This window comes from Salvelinus sp. IW2-2015, linkage group LG31, assembly GCF_002910315.2.
Source record: "Salvelinus sp. IW2-2015 linkage group LG31, ASM291031v2, whole genome shotgun sequence".
Lineage (NCBI taxonomy): Eukaryota > Metazoa > Chordata > Actinopteri > Salmoniformes > Salmonidae > Salvelinus > Salvelinus sp. IW2-2015.
Window position 1 is genome coordinate 9,128,336 of NC_036870.1, and position 22,995 is coordinate 9,151,330.

At 45.4% G+C, this 22,995-nt stretch overlaps 1 protein-coding gene across 1 annotated transcript in view; it reads right to left on the bottom strand.

Annotated features, from left to right (window-relative positions):
- Positions 1-1,750: 1,750 nt before the first annotated feature.
- Positions 1,751-22,995, bottom strand: part of LOC111955481 (protein capicua homolog) — a 35,783-nt gene continuing 14,538 nt past the window's right edge. The window contains 16 exon segments of the mRNA XM_070436451.1: positions 1,751-4,524; positions 4,751-4,876; positions 5,141-5,284; positions 6,661-6,812; positions 8,628-8,770; positions 8,979-9,187; positions 9,424-9,986; positions 11,616-11,776; positions 12,045-12,184; positions 14,544-15,438; positions 15,743-15,825; positions 17,735-17,873; positions 18,164-18,339; positions 18,846-18,978; positions 22,058-22,240; positions 22,536-22,635. Of these exon segments, the coding sequence (XP_070292552.1) occupies positions 4,238-4,524; positions 4,751-4,876; positions 5,141-5,284; positions 6,661-6,812; positions 8,628-8,770; positions 8,979-9,187; positions 9,424-9,986; positions 11,616-11,776; positions 12,045-12,184; positions 14,544-15,438; positions 15,743-15,825; positions 17,735-17,873; positions 18,164-18,339; positions 18,846-18,978; positions 22,058-22,240; positions 22,536-22,635 (3,634 nt within the window). The 3' untranslated portion in view covers positions 1,751-4,237.

Below are 22,995 nucleotides of genomic sequence, written 5' to 3' on the forward strand. Positions count from 1 at the left end.
CGACTCTGTCAATCACCACATCCTCATCGGCAGACTCGACAGCCTTGGTTTCTCAAATTATTGCCTTGCCTGGTTCACCAACTACTTCTCTGATAGAGTTCAGTGTCAAATCGGAGGGCCTGTTGTCCGGGCCTCTGGCAGTCTCTATGGGGGTGCCACAGGGTTCAATTCTTGGGCTGACTCTCTCTGTATACATCAATGATGTCGCTCTTGCTGCTGGTGAGTCTCTGATCCACCTCTACGCAGACGACACCATTCTGTATACTTCTGGCCCTTCTTTGGACACTGTGTTAACAACCCTCCAGACGAGCTTCAATGCCATACAACTCTCCTTCCGTGGCCTCCAACTGCTCTTAAATACAAGTAAAACTAAATGCATGCTCTTCAACCGATCGCTGCCTGCACCTGCCCGCCCGTCCAGCATCACTACTCTGGACGGTTCTGACTTAGAATATGTGGACAACTACAAATACCTAGGTGTCTGGTTAGACTGTAAACTCTCCTTCCAGACTCACATCAAACATCTCCAATTCAAAGTTAAATCTAGATTCCTATTTCGCAAAAAGCATCCTTCACTCATGCTGCCAAACAAACCCTCGTAAAACTGACCATCCTACCGATCCTCGACTTCGGCGATGTCATTTACAAAATAGCCTCCAATACCCTACTCAATAAATTGGATGRAGTCTATCAGTGCCATTGGTTTTGTCACCAAAGCCCCATATACTACCCACCACTGCTACCTGTATGCTCTCGTTGGCTGGCCCTCGCTTCATATTCGTCGCCAAACCCACTAGCTCCAGGTCATCTACAAGACCCTGCTAGGTAAAGTCCCCCCTTATCTCAGCTCGCTGGTCACCATAGCAGCACCCACCTGTAACACGCGCTCCAGCAGGTATATCTCTCTGGTCACCCCCAAAACCAATTCTTCCTTTGGCCGCCTCTCCTTCCAGTTCTCTGCTGCCAATGACTGGAACGAACTAAAAAAATCTCTGAAACTGGAAACACTTATCTCCCTCACCAGCTGTCAGAGCAGCTCAGAGATTACTGCACCTGTACATAGCCCATCTATAATTTAGCCCAAACAACTACCTCTTCCCCTACTGTATTTATTTATTTATCTCCTTTGCACCCCATGATTTCTATCTTTACTTTGCACATTCCTCCACTGCAAATCTACCATTCCAGTGTTTTACTTGCTATATTGTATTTACTTCGCCACCATGGCCTTTTTTGCCTTTACCTCCCTTGTCTCACCTCATTTGCTCACATTGTATATAGACTTATTTTTCTACTGTATTATTGACTGTATYTTTGTTTGTTTTACATGTGTAACTCTGTGTTGTTGTATGTGTCGAACTGCTTTGCTTTATCTTGGCCAGGTCGCAATTGAAAATGAGAACTTGTTCTCAACTTGCCTACCTGGTTAAATAAAGGTMAAATAAATCAAAATMTAAAAAACMAAGGGAATCTCAAAATAATCATGGAAGCAGCCATAGTCGACTGTGTGGTGGAGTCACAGGTTCAAGTTCTCTGAATTCAGATTCTCTTCTAGTCATCATTTCAAGTATCAGTACTCGCTCAACCTTCAGGCATAACATCTACATAGGATAAAGTAGTTCTTTGTTATTACCGACCTTACAGGGGCACTTTCGTTGAAATCTTGGGTCAGTTGTACAGAGATGGATTCAATCAAACCAGCACACTCACATTCACTAATCTGACTCAGAACAAAGTCAAAGACCAAGGATATTGTGTTAGGTCTTTAATATTTTCAATATTTAGTTGTTTATTTTGCTTAGAAATATTGCACATGGTCAACATGCCTGTTTATGAGCTCACACTCATCTCTCTCATTCTAAAATTCCTTCTRCAAAGTATGGACAGTTTATTTTAAGCACAATCATACAGTGTACACGCATACATGTGTGTGTGTGTGTGTGTATGTATGTCTGTGTGTTTGCGTGCGCACATGCATGTTCATGGAAACATTTCAGGCCTCACCTTTGCAAGACTTAACAAATCTTTGATAAATTCTATGCGTTTGATCTTGGACTATCTCATTATATAACAGTCAAGGTGGCATATAATAGTCCTGGTGACTGTAAAAATAACGCCTCCGGTATATGTGAAGAACATATGATTGATAATGTCTTATTGTATGGTATGTGAAGGAACCAGGGTATGGCCGAGTCCATACATGCATGTGCGCAAACACACACACACAACATCTATATGCACATATGGAAATATAGATTTTTTTCACACATCCAACTGTATACAGAGAAATAAAGGTACACCCATAACTACCCCAACTCTTCCCAAAACAAGTGAAGAGGCAAAAAGTGCTATTTGAATGTCTTTGACTTTAGTTAGTTAGCTATGCTCTATCTCTTCAAATATAGCAATCTCAGAGAGTTCTTCTTATGCCATAGTTGTTAGAATGGGTCTTCTGACTGTACTGTAAATATCTATGGCACAGACCCACATAACCCACCCATTCCAAATGTCCTATTGCACCATTTAATAAGGAAAAAATAAAGTGGCAGAGAGGGAAGAGAGAGGGCTCCAGAGAATGCCCTACGGGGCTGGTCTAGGATCTGTTTTCCCTGAACTAAACTCTAACCAGAGCCATCCTGAGCTACGTAACAGAACTGACCCTGGACCAGTGCTTAAGGGCACTTTCTAACAACACTTGGTTAGAGGGGCAGGGAAAGGAAGCAAAGGGGAAAGGGGCTCCAAATGGAAGAAGGGGGATTGATAACATTGAACAACAAGGTTATTTCTATGAAACAATCTCTAAAAATAATACTTTCCTGATTTAAATTGCAGTCACAAGACCACACATTGTGCAAACACCTGATTTCAACGTTTAAAAACGAACTGCCTGCCCCCTCCTCTATGTGTCTACTGAGCAGTTATGGGAGAGGGGGAATGGCCCAAAGTCACATTTAGAAGAGGGGTTGCGTGGGCTGTTTCCAAGCCCCTTTTATATACGTTTATGCTGGAGAAACACCAATGAGAGCCACAAGAGAGAAAACAGGCCACAGAAAAAACGTGTTATTTCCACTGCAACAATACAAGATAAAGCAACATATCCACTGGGTGACTCCTAGATGTTGGTTATAAATCTACTTTTGCTTGTCAACTGTCACTTGGGAGCCAAGTGAGCCATGTCACATCAACTGCTTCCGGCTTCCTTGATGGAATCCGCAGCCTCTTGAGTTGACCAATGAATGGACGATTTGTCTCGTTCAGCCTTTCTCTGTGCTCGTTTACAGCCAACCAATGTTGAGTTTGTTGCTTTGTCACGCATCACCCTTCAATCTTTACATATTTCATATCTCATAACGGCGTCCACAAGGGGGGAAACCCCAATATACAACATCCTCTCCAGCCAATWGGAACTCAGCCTGTCTGTGACGTTGATTACTGATCGGGTCAGGGATTGGTCAATGGTCACGCTGAGTCCAGCCTCCCTTTTTCGGGAGCCAATGGTTGACTCACTTTCTCCAATCTCTAAAAACTGTGCAGGCCAAAGGCTTGGTCAGGCGAGTGTTGAGTTGACTGGCAGACTGTGTGTGTGCAGTGTGTGTCCAGTTCAGTGCTGTCTGTTGTTGCAGCATAGAGGGGCTGTGGAATTTCAGTGGATGTTACATTGGATACATCCCAACCACTGTGCTGAGGAGTGGAGGGAGGGAAGTCAATGGCAACAGAGGGCTGCAAACTGAATCCGCACAAATTGTTACAAAGTGCCATTGTGTACGGTCGTCTTCTGTGTGACAGTGCTTGTGACTGCCACCCAAGAGTAACAGCCTGAGTTGGTGGGGTGTGTGTGCGKGAGAGAGAGAGAGAGACAGTAAGAATGTGTGTACCAGTGGAGGCTGGTGGGGGGAGCTATAGGAYGACGGGCTCATTGTAAGGGCTGGAATGGAATYAATGGAACGGTATCATTGATTCCATTCCAGCCATTACAATGAGCCTGTCCTCCTATAGCTTCTCCCACCAGCCTCCACTGGTGTGTACCACAGAGTGTTCTGTGTCAAACTACAAATGTGCTGAGGGTACAGCCAGTACAGAACTGTGTCGAAGTAAAACTGATGTCCTGTTACTACATGTACAAGGACATGCTGTGGGTCACAACAACACTCCCCTCTCTCTCGTTTGACACTTTTTCTCTCCACCTTCTCCATTCTCTTGCTTTTCTCCTTCTTTCCACCTCTCTTTCTTTCCATTCCTACAATTTGCCCCCATTCCTGGGCTCCTCAGGACTCCGCCCTCTTTCTCCTGGCTCCGTTCCTGTACCATCTCGAGTGTTGGTATTGGAGGAGCCGATGGCGGCCGAGGCGGAGTCCGTTGAACCCATGACCCCTGTTGTTGACCCGCCGGGCTCAGAGATTCCGGGGGTTCCAGGTGTGGCTGTCTGCATGATCTTCTGCCTCACCTCCCTGATCTTCAGCTGCAGACACAGTTTGGTGGGGAAGGTGTCTGAGTAGCGTGCCTGGAAGGCTGCAGTGGCCTGAGCTAGATGGGTGGGGGGGGGGGGGGGGGGGCAAGAGGAGAGGGAAAGAAGATGAGCCCTCTCTGAAGAAAAATAATTGCAGTGCAACCTTTGCCTGGTTGTATCAGAGACTAGTTGGTTGTAATCTGGCCTTGCTCAACCACAAAACCAGTATACAAGTTGACCAATGACAGTCAACAATTTGGCTACATGAGCCAATGAGAGAAGCAGATGGTGCCGGGTGGTTACCTGAAGGGAAGAAGCCGTGTTCATGGAAGAGCTGCATAACGAGAGCCCTGCGCTGGTCCAGAGTCCTCCGGAGAGAGGAGTACGGCACTTTGTCCATCTCCCCCAAGACATCCTCAGACTCAGCACCTACGGTAGAGAAATGACAGGACAGAGAGAGAGAGAGGAAAAGACGGTGATTGAGAGAAGGGAGGGATGAGAAGAGTGGAGAAAAGAGGAGGCACCGAGGGGAATCCAAACTGATGAGTGAGAAAAGAATGCGAGGAGGAAGGGAAAAGTAACTAAGGAAAAAGCTACAGGGGCCTAGCCAAAAGTAGTGCACTGCATAAGGTACCATTTAGGACACAAGACATAACCTATGACAGACCTCCAGGTACACTCCACACTACATACCAGCTCTGTCGAAGGTGAAGATGTCCCCCTCGCACTTGGCCTCGCTCTTTGGTGTGTTGGGCTCCGAGCTGCAGCTGGAGAGACGGCTCCGAGCGGCAGCCTTCCTCCTGGGAGAGCTGGGGTCCTCTGCAGACGAGTCCAGGTCTGAAGGGGAGGAGGAGAATGATACAGAAGAACAAGAGAAGGGGGGAGAATGATACAGAAGAGGGGGAGGAGGAAGATACAGAGGAAAAGGAGATGGGAGTGAGTGAAGAAGGAGGCGGAGGATATAGGATGAAGAGAAGGTGTTTTAACCACAGACTCCAATAGAACACGGAATTATAATATATTCTACCTCTGTTTTTAATGGAGGAAAGAAATCTGTTTGAAATGAATTTTAGTGGCCGTGCTAGATTCTTAATACATTTTCTTTTGAATATGTTCGACAACTCTCTCCCCAGTCATGCTTGTTTCAGGATAAGGTTTAACCTGACAGTGCAGCTCAAAGCCTTAATCTTGAGACTGACCAAGACAGCAGGGAAGAGTATTGGCGTGACACTTCCCTCCTCTCTCCAGTTCATTTCCCAGGAGACCGTCATCAGACAGGCCAGAAAGGTCATATCGAACCCCATACGCAGAGTTCCAGCTAATGCCAGCGATGAGGCATTATARGGTGCCTAGATGCAGGCTGAACAGTTATAAACATTAGTTTGTCCCCCTGTCAATAAAAGTGCTTAACAGCAGGGGAGACAGAGGCAGACGGCGATGATGTACTGAATCTGGCATGTAGGCRTTAAAGGGATACTTTGGGATTTTGGCAATGAAGCCCTTGATCTACTTCCACAAAGTCAGATGAACTTACGGATACKATTTTAATGTCTCTGTGTCCAGTAGGAAGTTAAGTTTTGCAAGCTAATCCTAAATACGTTTTTATTTAACCTGGCAAGTCAGTTAAGAACAAATTCTTATTCACAATGACGGCCTACACRGGCCAAARCCGGACGACYCTGGGCCAATTGTGCGCCGCCCTATGGGTCTCCCAATCACYGCCGGTTGTGATACAGCCTGGATTCYAACCAGGTTCTCTTTAGTTACGCCTCTAGCACTGAGATGCAGTGCCTGAGACCTCTGCGCCACTCGGAAGCCCAGAAATTGAAAGCGCTATATAGCATTAGCGCAATGACTAGAAGTCTATGGGTATGTGCTAGCATTGCCAGAATCCCAAAGTATCCCTTTAATCGTGTGGAACTGCCACCTAGTCTCAGTCTTGCCTGACATGAACTTATGAACTTTTTTTGTGTGAGTGGGGAGGGGTGTGTATGATGGGGTGTTCTTCTCAACTGATTCTATGTATTTATGTGGAAGCAGAAGCACTTTTTGAACATGTTGTTTTATTTAACTAGGCAAGTCAATTAAGAACAAATTCTTATTTACAATGACGGCCTACCAAGAGGTAAAAGGCCTCCTGCGGGGACGAGGGATTAAAAAGAAAAAATGTAGGACAAACCTCACATCACGACAAATCTCTCTCTCTCTCTCACCTGTGGAGTTCCTCCTCTTCTTCCGATAGCTGCCCAGTATGGCTCGGGGGGAGGTGGCCAGACTCTGGAGGGTGGGAGAGGGCAGCACCTCTTCTGGCCTGAACTCTGGCAGCTCGGCAAAGCGCTCCTCGAAATAGGACCCCGACAGGACCCTGTACAGTTGAAATATAATTTGATTTTATGAGACCCGTGTTGGGATCCAACCGTACCCGGTTCAACGAGTGGGCTAAAAAAATGGGCTTGTGCACCTCAGTTTTATTTTCACCATATAAAAATAGCAAATAAACGATTGTGACGGGTTGGGTAAAAAACAAAAGATGCATCTCCGCTGTGGAGAGAGCCTCGCGGTGTGTGTAGGGGGGCTCTTGAAAGCCACTGGGGCGGTTAGGTATGATTCCTCTGGGTTTCCATAAAAAGCAGGGGAAAAAAACACTTCTCATCTCTGTGGTAGGCTAAGTGAATAATGTGATACGCCTCCGCCTGTCATTTTTTGATTTATACTGTAAGGGCGGGTTCAAGTTTACCAGTCTGGCCCTGGTGAGGACGCCGTGTTGGAAACTGAATTGTCTCCTTCCTGGTTCTCTCCTGTTCCTATGGGGGGGGGGGGGGGGGCTCTGCAGGAGTGTCTCCGGAGCCTGGAAGGTGAGGGTGTGCTCCATACATGTTGATCAATATGCATCATGTGTCCAGTGTTCACTTGGAATGTGCCATTTGCCTCGCCGTCACATGTCCATTAGTTTGGGCAGTGTGTGCGTTTAGGGGGGGGGGGGGGGGTTAGAGATACTGAACCGTATTGATTTCAGTTGAAGGGAGAATGACCACTGCTACGTCTGGCAATGTTTAGGAGGTTCCTGCCGATGTGGGGGGAGACCAGAAATAAGCGAAGACGCTGTATAGCCACGTCTCTCTCCACTATTAGCACACTGCCACGCGCTAATTCGTGAGCACTATTTTTTTCTTTGTGTCAATTGGTTGTCCCTGTTTATCAATGCTCCGTGAACTCTGTATTCATCAGTGAAGTTACTTTTAATCCCAATATACTCCCCCATTAATTTAGGTCGGTTAAGGAAATGTTGATAAGTCATTCAGTATAATACGCATTCATACCATTCTCCAAGTGGAAACGTTGTTTTGGAGAGCYCACAAACGTTTGATCTATTTAATTGCATTTACCAGTTTCCTGTCCATTTCTCGTTTGGAGAGCATGTGTCCGGTTCCTCCGTCATGTTTAATGTTGTGTGAACGAGCAAGAATATGTGTGGCCAAATGTATTTAAGTGCCCATTTGGGGATGTAGTAGTTAGTACATGTTTGGGTAACTCAAAGAGCAGGCTGTACCTGAGCCTGGTACACCCCAGCTGTGATTTATTGGTTCAGACAGGTTTTTACCTGACGAGAGGCTTTTTCTTTTGAAGTCAGAACTTGGTATATACATTTGTAAATATCATCGTCATCTCTGAAACACCAGCGCTGTGTAAATAAACCCAACACTCATTTGCATTGCTCCCTGCATGCCTCCTGGTGACTCTTTGTCCTTACGACTGCTAGAGGGACCCCTATTCCACGCTGATGCAGTGCAATGGAGAAAGGCTACCGATTTCGCGCCAACCGGTCACTTCAAAAGCCCTCAATGATCTCAGAGTCTCTCCATTTGAACTTCATGTTTATTGTGATAAACAGAATCCAATGTGATTCCAAATGCAAGAACCCCCCCCCCAAAAAAATGCCGATTTCAACTGCCCACTTAGTCACTTTATCCTGTCGCCGGGTCTGGATCGAACCCTCAACGCTAGTGATGTAAGCACCAAGCTCCAACCAACTGATTCCCTGGCTACAAATTCTTCTCCACTTGGGTCTTAACTGTCAACTGTCAATAATTTACCACATAGTGACCACAGAGAGAAGCAACGTGATGGTCATGTGTTTTCATTTCCTCCCATTGCACCCCTCCCCATCCCTATCACTCACTTTTCAACGGCGTCTGAGGGCTTTTTGAGTGGCGGGGGGCGGAATTTGGTCTTCTTGGCTGAGGGGGGCGCGTCCCTGTCAGTCTGTGGGGGAGGCGGAGGGTCCAGTCCTGTGGGAGGGTGGAGAGGTTCCCTCGGTCCTGCCTGGAGAGAGAGAGAGAGAGAGAGAGAGAGAGAGAGAGAGAGAGAGAGAGAGAGAGAGAGAGAGAGAGAAAGCCTCGTCCTTGATAAGTGCTTGCGATAATTGTTTGCATCGCAATAATACAATTGTTTGCGTTGCGCTTTGCAATCTCTACAGAAGTCATTGTTTTTGATGGGTGCTTAATCTTCAGCAAAACCCAGAGTCTCGTACCTCTTTGCTGTGGCCCCCGTTGCCACTGGCCCCTTTGTTGTGGCCCTCATGGGGCCAATCCTCTGCCTCCCTGGACTCCTCTGGTTCAGGCGTCCCACTCTCCTTCTTTATCTCCCTCTCCCTTTCTCCATTCCCTCGGGCATAATCTCGGTCATCGTCTGTATTCTCTTCTTTCATGTGGCTGGCTCGACCACTGTCTTCTTCACTCCCTGCAGGAAAATACACAATAGTGGCTCACGATTCCTAGTAATAATATATTGTAACATAGCTAGTTATAAAAGAGGCAACTATAGCAAAAGAGATGCCCTGAAAGTACATTCAAAAAGGCCATAAGCAGAGAAGGGAAGAGAGGAGAGATGGAAGGAGAAATGGAGGTGAGCGAGGAGAGGGGGGTGAAAAGGTACAGCGTGAAAGTGAGGGGAGGCAGACTACAGTTTCGACCTACCTGTTGGTATATTGCTGCTGGACTTAGCCATTGAGTTAGCACCTGGTTTGCTATATGCCTCGACATCCTCRGTCGTATTCTCTTTCTTTATGCTCTCTTTCTTTATCTGAGCCTTGTTCTTCCGTTGGGCCTGGCCCTCCACCTGTGACTTTTGCTCCAACTCTGCAGTCAGGTGTGGCATTCCCTCTTCATGTGACCGGGTAACGTCCTTTGAACCCTGGACGCCGACAGCCGAGGGTGATGATTGGCCGGACACTTCTTGAGCCAAATTGGGGAGCACGGAGGTCATGGCGACCCCACCTGACGCTAGGGTGATGCTAGGGGCCGGGTAGATGGCGGTGAGGAGTTGACGTCCAGTCCCCGGGGCTCCAGGGGAAAGGGCCGGAGCTAGCAATGGCGGTTGGCCCGCTACGAGAGGCTGCATCAGGGCTTGGCCGGCCGGAGTAATGGCGGTGAAGCCCAGAGTCGTCAGGGACGACGGCAGGTAGGCGGGTCCTGGAGAAAGAGGGGCCTGGACCGTTGCCGTGGAGACCACTCCAGTGCTGGATTGGACATAAGTGATCCTAGAGTGAAGAAGAGACAAAAAGCAGATGAGTTAGCTATGAACACACTGTTCTGATGAAGGTCAATTGACCAGCCACAATAAACTAAAAGTCTGCTGGAGTTCTCTTGCCATTTAAACATGCCATGTGAAAGTAATCGTGGGACATACAGTGCATTCGGAAAGTATTCAGACCCATTGAATTTTTCCACATTTTGTTACGCTACAGCCTTACTCTAAAATTGATTCAATTGTTTTTTCCCCCCCTCAATCTACATGCAGTACCCCACGACATGCAGTACCCCAGACCTTGACAGTCCTGAGTCTTATTGGGTATGACGCTACAACCTTGGCACAGCTATATTTGGGGTGTTTCTCCCATTCTTCTCTGCAGATCCTCTCAAGCTCTGTCAGGTTAGATAGGGACAGTCGCTGCACAGCTAATTTCAGGTCTCTCCAGAGATGTTCGATCGGGTTCAAGTCCGGGCTCTGGCTGGCCACTCAAGGACATTCAGAGACTTGACCCGAAGCCACTCCTGCATTGTCTTGGTTGTGTGTTTAGTGTTTGTTGTCCTGTTGGAAGGTAAACTTTGCCCCAGTCTGAGGTCCTGAACGCTCTGGAGCAGATTTTCATCAAGGATCTCTGTACTTTGCTCCATTCATCTTTTCCCTCGATCCTGTCTCCTAGTCCCTGCCTCTGAAAACATCCCCCACAGCATGATGCTGCCACCACCATGCTTCACCCACCGTAGGGATAATGCCAGGTGTCCTCCAGACGTGACTCTTGGCAAGAGTTCAATCTTGGTTTCATCAGACCAGAGAATCTTGTTTCTCAGTGGTCTGAGAGTCTTTAGGTGACTTTTGGCTCAAAGCAGGCATGTGCCTTTTTCTGAGGAGTGGCTTCCGTCTGGCAACTCCACCATAAAGGCCTGATTGCTGCAGGGATGGTTGTCCTTCTGGAAAGTTCTCCCATCTCCACAGAGTGACTCGGAGCTCTGTCAGAGTGACCATTGGGTTCTTGGTCACCTCCTTGACCAAGGCTCTTCTCCTCCGATTGCTCAGTTTGGCCAGGCGACCAGCTCTAGGAAGAGTCTTGGTGGTTCCAAACTTCTGCCATTTAAGAATGATGGAGGCCACTGTGTTCTTGGGGACCTTCAATGCTGCAGAAATGTTTGGTACCCCTTCCCCAGATCTGTGCCTCGACACAATCCTGCCTCGGAGCTCTACGGACAATTCCTTCGACCTCATGGCTTGGTTTTTGCTCTGACATGCACTGTCAACTGTGGGACCTAAATATAGACAGGTGTGGGCCTTTCCAAATCATGTCCAATCAATTTAATTGACCACACGTGGACTCCAATCAAGTTGTAGAAACATTTCAAGCATGATCAATGGAAACAGGATGCACCTGAGCTCAATTTCGACTCACATAGCAAAGGGTCTGAATACTTGAATACATCTGCAAACATTTCTAAACACCTGCTTTCACTTTGTCATTATGGGGTATTGTGTATAGATTGATYAGGACATWAAAAAAAAAWCCAGTCTGTWACGTAACAAAATGTGGAAAAAGTCAAGGAGTCTGAATACTTTCCGAATGCACTGAACATACTGTATAATCAGACGTTTATTGTAGGTTTAAAGTGAGTACCTTGTTGGAGGCGAGGTCAGCAACACGGTCTGAGGGGGTTTGATGCCCGGAGTCATCACAGTGGCTGTTGCCATGGATACAGGGAAGGGACTCCCAGGATGCACTGCTCCAGCAGGGTGGACATTTGTCTGGACCATTGGCATGGGGGCAATCTGGATGATCTGTGCAGGACAACACACACACACACACACACACACACACAGATCAGACAGGAGGCTAGTGGTCCACATGCATACTTGCACCATCAGAGTTGTGGTTTTATTCCCGCCGTAACAACAAATTGAACTGTAGATCGTGTTTGTTTAATGCCTATATTGTTCTCATCACAGTGTATGCCTATGTATTTGACCGATGTTCAAGCCCTTTTTCCCCCGGAAAGAGGTCTACAAGTTGCTGTTATGTGGTATGCTCGTGTGTAATAATCACTACCTTGTTTCCTGGTAGAGCACCATTTTGCACAGGAAGMGGAGGGGCCACGTGGGAGATTGGCTGAGGAGGAGTAGAGCCGGTTCTCACTGTTGCCATGGGAACCAACATCTTGCTCTGCAAGACTGGAGACTGGGCTTGGACTGATGAAAGAGAGAGAGAGAGAAAGACAGAGAGAGCAGTTGAGGTAAGACTGTGTTGACATGACAACTAATGACAATCATACGGTGATGAATTCTATCTCTCACTGAGTATGCAAATATTMGAGATAGTTAGATTAGCATAACAGTCTGATTAAAACATTTACATGCTTTGCAAGAAGAACGATTTCCCTAATAATCCTGTTCACATGGACACATCTGAAATCAGGCTACTTGATGCCACTGATAAATGCAGAAAATCACCAATCAAAATAAAATGTTCAACCACAGCGAATCATTTGGTTCGGAGTTCAAACATTTAAAGTTTGTATCGGAAAACTACTTGGAAAACATTCAGCTGTTCACTCACGCTAAAGAGGGAGGCTCYCTCGGCTGGTGCWAGCACAGATSAAATACACRGCTGGAACGTCGATTAYMGTTTTTACATGTGRTAATAATTTGAAAGATTGTTCTGAAAACCAGGTGTTTTAATCGGTGTAWMCTTACTTCGATTTTGACCGTATGCCGATTAAGATAAGCAGTGTAAAGTGTTGCATAATCTGTCTACTGCCATAATCCGATTAATATTTAATTATTTGCGTGCATGTAAACGTACTCACTTACAGGTAATATTAAAGAGCAGGGATATGCAAGACTAAATACAAGGTTACACTTATTCTGGGATTGAAGGGGATTTCAACAAATTTCCCCCTAAAAATAACACTTAGACCTACAGTTGAAGTCGTAAGTTTACATACACCTTAGCCAAATACATTTAAACTCAGTTTTTCACAATTCCTGACATTTAATCCTAGTAAAAATGTCCTGTCTTAGGTCAGTTAGGATCACCAGTTTATTTTAAGAATGTGAATGTCAGAATAATAGTAGAGAGAATGATTTATTTCATCTTTTATTTCTTTCACCACATTCCCAGTGGGTCAGAAGTTTACATACACRCAATTAGTATTTGGTAGCATTGCCTTTAAATTGTTTAACTTGGGTCAAACGTTTCGGGTAGCCTTCCACAACCTTCCCACAATAAGTTGGGTGAATTTTGGCCCATTCCTCCTGACAGAGCTGGTGTAACAGAGTCAGGTATGTAGGCCTCCTTGCTCGCACACACTTTTTCTATAGGATTGAGGTCAGAGCTTTGTGATGGCCACTCCAATACCTTGACTTTGTTGTCCTTAAGCCATTTTGCCACAACTTTGAAAGTATGTCCATTTGGAAGACCCATTTGCGACCAAGCTTTAACTTCCTGACTGATGTCTTGAGATGTTGCTTCAATATATCCACATCCTTTTTCTTTCTCATGATGCCATCTATTTTGTGAAGTGCACCAGTCCCTCCTGCAGCAAAGCACCCCCACAACATGATGCTGCCACCCCCGTGCTTCACGGTTGAGATGGTGTTCTTTGGCTTGCAAGCCTCCCCCTTTTTCTTCCGAACATGACAATGGTCATTATGGCCAAACAGTTCTATTTTGGTTTCATCAGACCAGAGGACATTTCTCCAAAAAGTACGATCTTTGTCCCCATGTGCAGTTGCAACCTGTAGTCCGGCTTTTTTATGGCGGGTTTTGAGCAGTGGCTTCTTCCTTGCTGAGCGGCCTTTCAGGTTATGTCGATATAGGACTCGTTTTACTGTGGATATAGATACTTTGTACCTGTTTCCTCCAGCATCTTCACAAGGTCCTTTGCTAATGTTCTGGGATTGATTTGCACTTTTCGCACCAAAGTACGTTCATCTCTAGGAGACAGAACGCGTCTCCTTCCTGAGCGGTATGACGGCTGTGTGGTCCCATGGAGTTTAATCTTGCGTACTATTGTTTGTACAGATGAACGTGGTACCTTCAGGTGTCTTGGCTGATTTCTTCTGTTTTTCCCATGATGTCAAGCAAAGAGGCACTGAGTTTGAAGGTAGGCCTTGAAATACATCCACAGGTACACATCCAATTGACTCAAATGATGTCAATTAGCCTATCAGAAGCTTCTAAAGCCATGCRATCATTTTCTGGAATTTTCCAAGCTGTTTAAAGGCAGTCAACTTAGTGTATGTAAACTTCTGACCCACTGGAATTGTGATACAGTGAAATAATCTGTTTGTGAAAAATTACTTGTGTCATGCACAAAGTAGATGTCCTAACCGTCTTGCCAAAACTATAGTTTGTTAACAAGAAATTTGTGGAGTGGTTGAAAAACGAGTTTTAATGACAACCTAAGTGTATGTAAACTTCCGACTTCAACTGTATGAATCTTGGATGGTCGTAACCATATCCCCTTGTATATAGCAAAGTACCCTCCCCTTTTCCATAGGTCCACCCCTTRTCAATCCATGTCAGCCATTCACTCCTCTCTCTCACCTCTTGCTCCAGGACTGACCCCTCCCACTGCGGCATATCTTATTCCCACTCCTGCCCCCGAATGTATTCCATTGGCCTGGGAGACATGGGTGGGCMGAGTGGAGGGTAGCGTGAGGACGCCGGTTGGCTGCTGGGTTAGCTGGGGGGAGGGGCTCTTGGGGTTGGCACTGACAGAAGACAGGATGGGCAGGATGTACTGCACCTGGGTGAGGCCAGGCTTGGCACCGCCAGCGGAGGTGAGAGAGGCGGCAGGAAGGAACTGGGGCTGCAGCAGGGGAAGTGGCAGGGTGCTGTGGGTGGGGCTTAAGAGAGGCTGAGGCGGGGCTATGAGCTGTATAGACTGGTTGGGGAAAGCTCCTCCCAGCACTAGACTGGTGACCTGCAGCCCCCCCGGCCCCACACTCACGGYATTGGGAGAGGACGAGGACAAGTACCCACCCCCTGCTGWGATAGGCCCGCCTACTGCTCCCGGTCCGCCAATCAGAAGCGTGGCTTTCTTCTCCCCAGGGAGGGCACTGAGGGCGATGGGGCCTTCCATTGGCTTGCTGGTGATAGGGATGGGCGTGCTGGCGATGGGGCATACCACGTTGGTCACCATGGTGGGGGCCATCCGGACTGCACCGAGCACCTGGGTGAGTCCATAACCCAGAGCGGGGGTCGAGGTGAAGGGCGCCGATCCAGGGATGGAATTAGAGGGAACCTGCCCCCCTCCACCTCCTCTTTTGGATTCTCCACTTCCCTCTTCTCCTCCCTCCATCCCTCGTTTTCTCTTCCTCTCAGAGCTCTCTCCGGTGCTCCCCCCTGTGTTCCCCTTGGTAGAGTCGGAGTGAGAGTCGGCGTGGGAGGTGCTGGTGGCGTAGGGGAGAGAGGAGCGGACCACTGGCTGGAAGGCTCGCTGGAAGGGGAGAGATCAAAGAGAAACGTTAACTAAGGTCCCTCCTGAATTAAGTCTCTCAGTGCACCAGTGTAGAATTCAAAACTGGTGGGGGAATGAAACGGATCAGACTCACACCATCTTAGCATGGGCGGGAGGAAAGAGTGGGAATTGAATATCTATCTTTTAGATATCTGTTCAAATTCAGTATGGCTATGCTACTTCATTTGGCAGTTCCATTACCCATGAAATCTAAATTGTAACTAGTTCATAGCACCTACAGTCCAAAGGGCTAAGAGGCTATATGGCTAAACGGGTAGGGTACCTGTCCATCCGGCTCATCCTCGTCACTGTCAGTCACTCTCTCTTTACACTTGAGGTCTATGGATCCCTCAGGGCACGAGTCCTCTGGAAATAAAGAGGATCCGATAGGTCCAATCAGACATGATAGGACAGTAAAGACATGGAAATAAAACAATAGTGAACGTGCCATTAAAAACGGACCACTATGAGACAGACAAGCAGCACAGCAGCTATTGGAGTTGTCTTTAGGATAGTTACTGTAGTAAAACATATATAGACTAAATGTGCAAGACATTGAGGWGCCACAGAACAGCTATAGAGCAGCATTAAGACCATATACACTGCATTCAGTAAGTATTCAGACCCCTTGACTTTATCCACATTTTGTTACGTTACAGCCTTATTCTAAAATTGATTATCAATCTACACCCAATACCCCATAATGACAAAACAAAAACCGTTTTTTTTGTTTTTATATATATATATATATATAAATATTACATTTACATAAGTATTCAGACCATTTACTCAGTACTTTGTTGAAGCACCTTTGGCAGTGATTACAGCCTCGGGTCTTCTTGGGTATGACGCTACAAGCTTGGCACACCTGTATTTGGGGAGTTTCTCCCATTCTTCTCTGCAGACTCTCTCAAGCGCTGTCAGGTGGGATGGGAAGCGTCAATGCATAGCTATTTTCAGGTCTCTCCAGAGATGTTCGATCGGGTTCAATTCCGGGCTGTGGCTGGGCCACTCAAGGACATTCAGAGACTTGTCACTCCTGCCACTCCTGCATTGTCTTGGCTGTGTGCTTAGGGTTGTTGTCCTGTTGGAAGGTGAAACTTTGCCCCAGTCTGAAGTCCTGAGCACTCTGGAGCAAGTTTTCATCAAATATCTCTCTGTACTTTGCTCCGTTCATCTTTCCCTCGATCCTGACTAGTCTCCCAGTCCCTGTCCAAGCCAAAGAGTTCAATCTTGGTTTCATCAGACCAGAGCATCTTGTTTTTCATGGTCTGAGAGTCCTTTAGGTGCCTTTCGGCAAACTCCAAGCGAGCTGTCATGTGACTTTTACTGAGGAGTGGCTCCTGTCTGGCCACTCTACCATAAAGGCCTGATTGGTAGAGTGCTGCAGAGATGGTTGTTCTTCTGGAAGGTTCTCCCATCTCCACAGAGGAACTCTGGAGCTCTCTTAGAGTGACCATCAGGTTCTTGGTCACCTCCCTGACCAAGGCGCTTCTCTCCCGATTGCTCAGTTTGGTCGGGCAGCCAGCTGTAGGAAGAGTCTTGGTGGTTCCAAACTTCTTCCATTTAAGAATTATGGAGGCCACAGTGTTTTTGGGGACCTTCAATGCTGCAGAAATGTTAGATCTGTGCCTTGACATAATCCTGTCTTGGAGCTCTACGGACAATTCCTTCAACCTCATGGCTTYGTTTTTGCTCTGACATGCACTGTCAACTGTGGGACCTTATATAGACAGGTGTGTGCCTTTCCAAATCATGTCCAATCAATTGAATTTACCACAGGTGGACTCCAATCAAGTGGTCGAAACAGGATGCACCTGGGGTCAATTTTGAGTCTCATAGCAAAGGGTCTGAATACTTATGTAAATACCTTTTTATTTTATTAGAAAAATGTAATCATTTGAAAAATATATAAAAAACAGTTTTATAAAAAAAAAAAAAAAATGAATCGATTTTAGAATAAGGCTGAATACTTTCAGCATGCAGTGTAAATAGAATAGGGAATCTACACTATTTTATTTCAGCGAATGAGACAGTGGACACACAGAGTAGTCACCATAGAGATCCTATTAAATTACTAGAAAGGCTATGTCATTAACCTTCCAAGTTCCAGAATGGAACGATAATGGAAGCCATTTTGGTCAGGGAGAAATCCAAACCAGTCTAATTGAAATTAATGGCGGTAGAGGCATAGGTGATGCATTTCCTGCTTCTATTTTTTTAATTCAACTTCCCAATTCTATGGTAGCCACACTAAATATGACTGCGACCTCACCCATGACATCATCGTCCCCCTCTTCCTCACAGATGACCATGCGCTCCTCGTCGCTGGTCACGTCCTCGCTGGCCCCACACTGTGTCAGGGAGAGAGTAGGGGGGCGGCTGCGGAATGAGCCTGCCCCTTCTCGACACAACTGAGAGTGAAACACAGAGCTAGAAGTTAGCTCCACTGTGATAGAAGGTTTGGCTCAAAATAGCCGCCGTGCATGACCTGGGTGTGGGTGCTATTCATTGGTGGTGAAGGTGAGTGAGTTCCCTTCTTACTATGCTAAGTGCTTTGAGATATAATGCAGTATTTTACTGGAAAACTATTACTAAACGGAGAAATAAGAAAAATGAAAGACCAAAAAGGGGAGAAAATGGTGTACAAAACAGGTAGAACAGAAGAAAAAGTGATGTCACCAACTATATCAGTCCTCTGTACCTTCTCCACATCTCTGGCCCGCTCCCTCTTCTCCAGGCTGTGTACTGCACTCTGGGAGAAGGCCCGGGGGCGAGGGAGCTGACCACTGTAGGCCCCCGCATGACGCTCAGAGCCCCCAGGCCAGTCCGGGCCTGCCGCACCCTTCACCTCCATTCCCTGAGAGACTGACTCAGGCTCTACGGCYGAGGAGGGGGGTAAAATAGTCTTAYTAAAATCACATTAAACAGGGCTGGTTTCCCAGACACAGATTAAGCGTACTCCTGGACTAAAAAGCACATTCAATSGAGATTTTCAAATGAGCTTGCCATTTAGTTCAGTGTCCGGGAAACAGGCCAATAGAGTACATTGTATACAAGACATACCAAAATAGCAAATACACTCATACAAGCACACAATCACACAATTACACACAACCAAGAAGCTTAAAAATAGCTTGTACAAGCACAGGAAAAAACAAACCCACCCACACACATGCACCCTCAGAGGAGTGGAGCACGGAAATATACAAATAAGTAGATAACACTTTTCATCAAAGTGCTCTCATTACTATGTACATTTTCCTGTAAGTAAAGTGTAAGACCTTAAGATGATAAATAAGGTACACACACAAAACACACCTATAGTGAAAAGACATGCACAAACACACACACACACACACACGTTAACACACACGCACTCTGACCTGTGCTCTCAGACATGCTCCTCTCGCGTGCCTCTTTGGCCCCTGGGGTCTCTCGGCCCTCAGAGATAGACTTCCTCCTGTCCTTGTTGCACCACTTCCAGTCTGGGTGGGCCTTGAAGTGAGCCTCTTTCACCTGGGAGACAGAGAGGGAGGGAGGGAGAATGGAGGGAGGGAGAGAGAGAGAGAAAATGGAGTCAGGCACGGAGTCATAACATGAAAAGGATAGAAGGAAGGACGGAAAGAAAACATAATATCCTATTCTCCAGTTTAGAGTCCTTGGGTGTATTGAAATGCACAATAAACAATACAATCAATTGATATTAACATCATTATTATAGCCTGGTCCCAGATCTGTTTGTGCTGTATGGTATATGTACGAGAGGCATGGCCGATTAATTAGGGCCGATTTCATAACAATCGGTAATCTGCCTTTTTGGACYCCGATTATGGCCGATTACATTGCAATCCACGAGGAGACTGTGTGGCAGGCTGACAATCTGTTACGCGAGTGCAGCGTCAAAAGGACTTGTGGCTGCAAGGAGCCAATGTAAGTTGCTAGCTAGCATTAAACGTATCTTATAAAAAACAATCAATCTTAACATAATCACTAGTTAACTACACATGGTTGATGATATTACTAGGTTAACTAGCTTGTCCTGCGTTGCATATAATCAATGRGGTGCCTGTTAATTTATTATCYAATCACAGCCTACTTCAACTTCGCCAAACGGGTGATGATTTAACAAAAGCGCATTTGCGAAAAAAGCACAATCGTTGCACAAATGTACCTAACCATAAACATCAATGCCTTTCTTAAAATCAATACACAGAAGTATATATTTTTAAACTTGCATATTTAGTTAAAAGAAATTCATGTNATGTACCTAACCATAAACATCAATGCCTTTCTTAAAATCAATACACAGAAGTATATATTTTTAAACTTGCATATTTAGTTAAAAGAAATTCATGTTAGCAGGCAATATTAACTAGGGAAATTGTGTCAGTTCTTTGCGTTCAGTGCAAGCAGAGTCAGGGTATATGCAACAGTTTGGGCCGCCTGGCTCGTGTGAAGACCATTTCTTCCTAACAAAGACCYTAATTAATTTGCCAGTATTTMACATAATTATGACATAACATTGAAGGTTGTGCAATGTAACAGCAATATTTAGACTTAGGGATGCCACCCGTTCGATAAAATACGGAACGGTTCCGAATTTCACTGAAAGAATAAACGTTTTGTTTTCAAAATGATCATTTCCGGATTTGACCATATTAATGACCAAAGGCACGTATTTCTGTGTGTTTATTATATTATAYTTAAGTCTATGATTTGATAGAGCAGTCTGACTGAGGMGTGGTAGGCAGCAGCAMGCTCGTAAGCATTCATTCAAACAACACTTTACTGCGTTTGCCAGCAGCTCTTAGCAATGCTTGAGGCACAGGTGTCACGGCCGTTGAAAGAAGTGGACCAAGGTGCAGCGTGGTAAGCGTACATTTTCCTTTTTATTTCAAATTTCGCCAACAAAACAACAAACGAAAGAGACAACCGTGAAGCTTACAGGGCATTAGTGCCACAAACAAAGTTAACTACCCACCACGAAAGGAGGGAGAAAGGGCTACCTAAGTATGGTTCCCAATCAGAGACAACGATAGACAGCTGTCCCTGATTGAGAAACATACCAGGCCATAACAAAGAAACACAAAATCATAGAAAACAAAACATAGAATGCCCACACCAAATCACACCCTGACCAAACCAAATAGAGACATAAAAAGGCTCTCTAAGGTCAGGGCATTGACAACAGGGCAGTTTATGACTTAAAGCCTATCAACTCCCGAGATTAGACTGGCAATACTAAAGTGCCTATAAGAACATCCAATAGACAAAGGTATATGAAATACAAATGGTATGGAGAGAAATAGTRGACSCGTCATAATTCATAGAATAACTTGCYGCGGAACATGAAAGGGTTTCCTTCGTTATTTTACCGTTCATGTCTTCCATAGAGAATGTCTTGATCTACTTCAAATAAGGTCTGTTTCGTGCAGGTTTAAACCGCCTCGACGTTTTGATACCCGTGTAAATCTCACTAGGATAAGGTAACGTTTGTCAACATATTTTAATAAATCCACTCTGCAAAAAAAGAAAAGTGCTTATATTTAGCCAATGTTGATCAGAGTTACCTTGTCCTATGGATATCTACACAGTTATCAAACTGGCAAGGTGGTGTAAGCCTACACGAAACACAGACCTTATTTGAAGTGAATCTAAAAATATCCTATGGAATAAATGAATGAAGGAACGGCTTTTCAGATTTTGCTGGAAGGTGCCATGGGAATTATGAGTCACACTTTGGTAGTCAATTCCTACCATACCCATTATTAAAATAAGATTTCCTGCATATAGAAATTACAGTTTTTGTTTTCAACATTCATCACAGGTAACTTAAACTCTAGTTTTTTGTTATTCAAACAGTTGAGAGTATTTGTGTCTCCTAAGCAGACTCTTCAGTATCCTTGTCACTTCAGAGAGCTGTGTGTGTARGATTATATTCATTTTACAGATGGCTGAGAAAAGCAGAGCACKAGTGTGGGACTATTACATTGAATTGGCACCACGGAAAGCAATGTGTCTTATTTGTGATAACTGTCATAATTACAAATATATAAATAAAAATCGTCCGATTAATCGGCATCAGCTTTTTTGGGTCCTAAAATAATCGGTATCGGCGTTGAAATATCATAATCGGTCGACCTCTAATATGTACCAATGATGTATATAAACCCTGGATTGCTGATGCTATGTATTGGCCACTGAGAGGCTTTGAAGCCACCGGTCGGCCATATTGGCKKTCCCCAGTAGGAGCACTCCTTCATAGGAATGAAAGGAATTGTACAGTATTTCAATTAAATGTTTCAAGGACAAAATTACATATATTTAAGTCGTTTGTTTTGTACTGAGGACAGTAACATTAGTACTCTCAAATAAATAATTTAATATATTTTTTATTAGATTTATGTTTAGTTAACATAATTGAATTTGCATTAAGGTGTCTGTAACAGAAGATGAATGTAGACGTTAATAAATGCATTTCTATAGCTTTCAAAATCGTTTTCACAATGGAGGAGTACCAAGATGGCTGTGCGGTGGCTTCAATACAGAGCCCCCTGTCAGTCATCCAGGGTTTATATACATCATTGCTATGTACCTGGAAGGCGAGGTCGTGGTACTTCTGCTTCTCTTTGGGCCCCAGGGCGTACCACCACTCGCCCAGGATCTTGCTGACCGTGCGGTTGTCCTGGTTGGGGTGCCTCTGGTGAACCAGCGCCCGGTGACGCTTGCTGAAAATCATGAACGCGTTCATCGGCCGCCGAATGTGGTCCTTTTCCCTCTAAGAGAGAGAGAGAGAAAGATATATGTGATAAGAGGGTGCATGGAAGGGATGAGCCACAAGGAGTATGTCAAATTTGTCCCTAATCACTGATACAGGGTCAGTAGCCCCCTAATGGTAAGATTGGGATCGGGGGTCAGGTAATCTGATCCTCGATCTGTAGATAATGGCAATTTCTAGTTTGAGCTAATAGCACACAGAGAGAAGGACACATAATGTATGTGAGTGGGAGATATTGGACTGAGAGACACAGATAAGAAAATAAAAGCCAGAGACAGACAAGCAGAGAGCTCACCTTTCTGTCTCCATCTTTGGGAAGGGCGCTGAGGGACTGAGTGCGCCTCTTAATAGGGCTCGTAGACGGGGCAGGATCATTGGCTACACCCGGAAAAAACCTGCCAATCAGAAACTCAATGTGATAGCGGCCAGCCAATCAGAAAGTCAGTGTGAATATGGCCTGCCAATCAGAAACTTAATGTGAATATGGCCTGCCAATCAGAAACGTAATGTGAATATGGCCTGCCAATCASAAACTTAATGTGAATATGGCCTGCCAATCAGAAACTTAATGTGAATAAGGCCTGCCAATCAGAAACGTAATGTGAATATGGCCTGCCAATCAGAAACGTAATGTGAATATGGCCTGCCAATCAGAAACTTAATGTGAATATGGCCTGCCAATCAGAAACATTTAATAATGTATGAATGTGTAGGACAGATTTTCCAATCATCTTCAATTCTGTGCTAATAGCTAT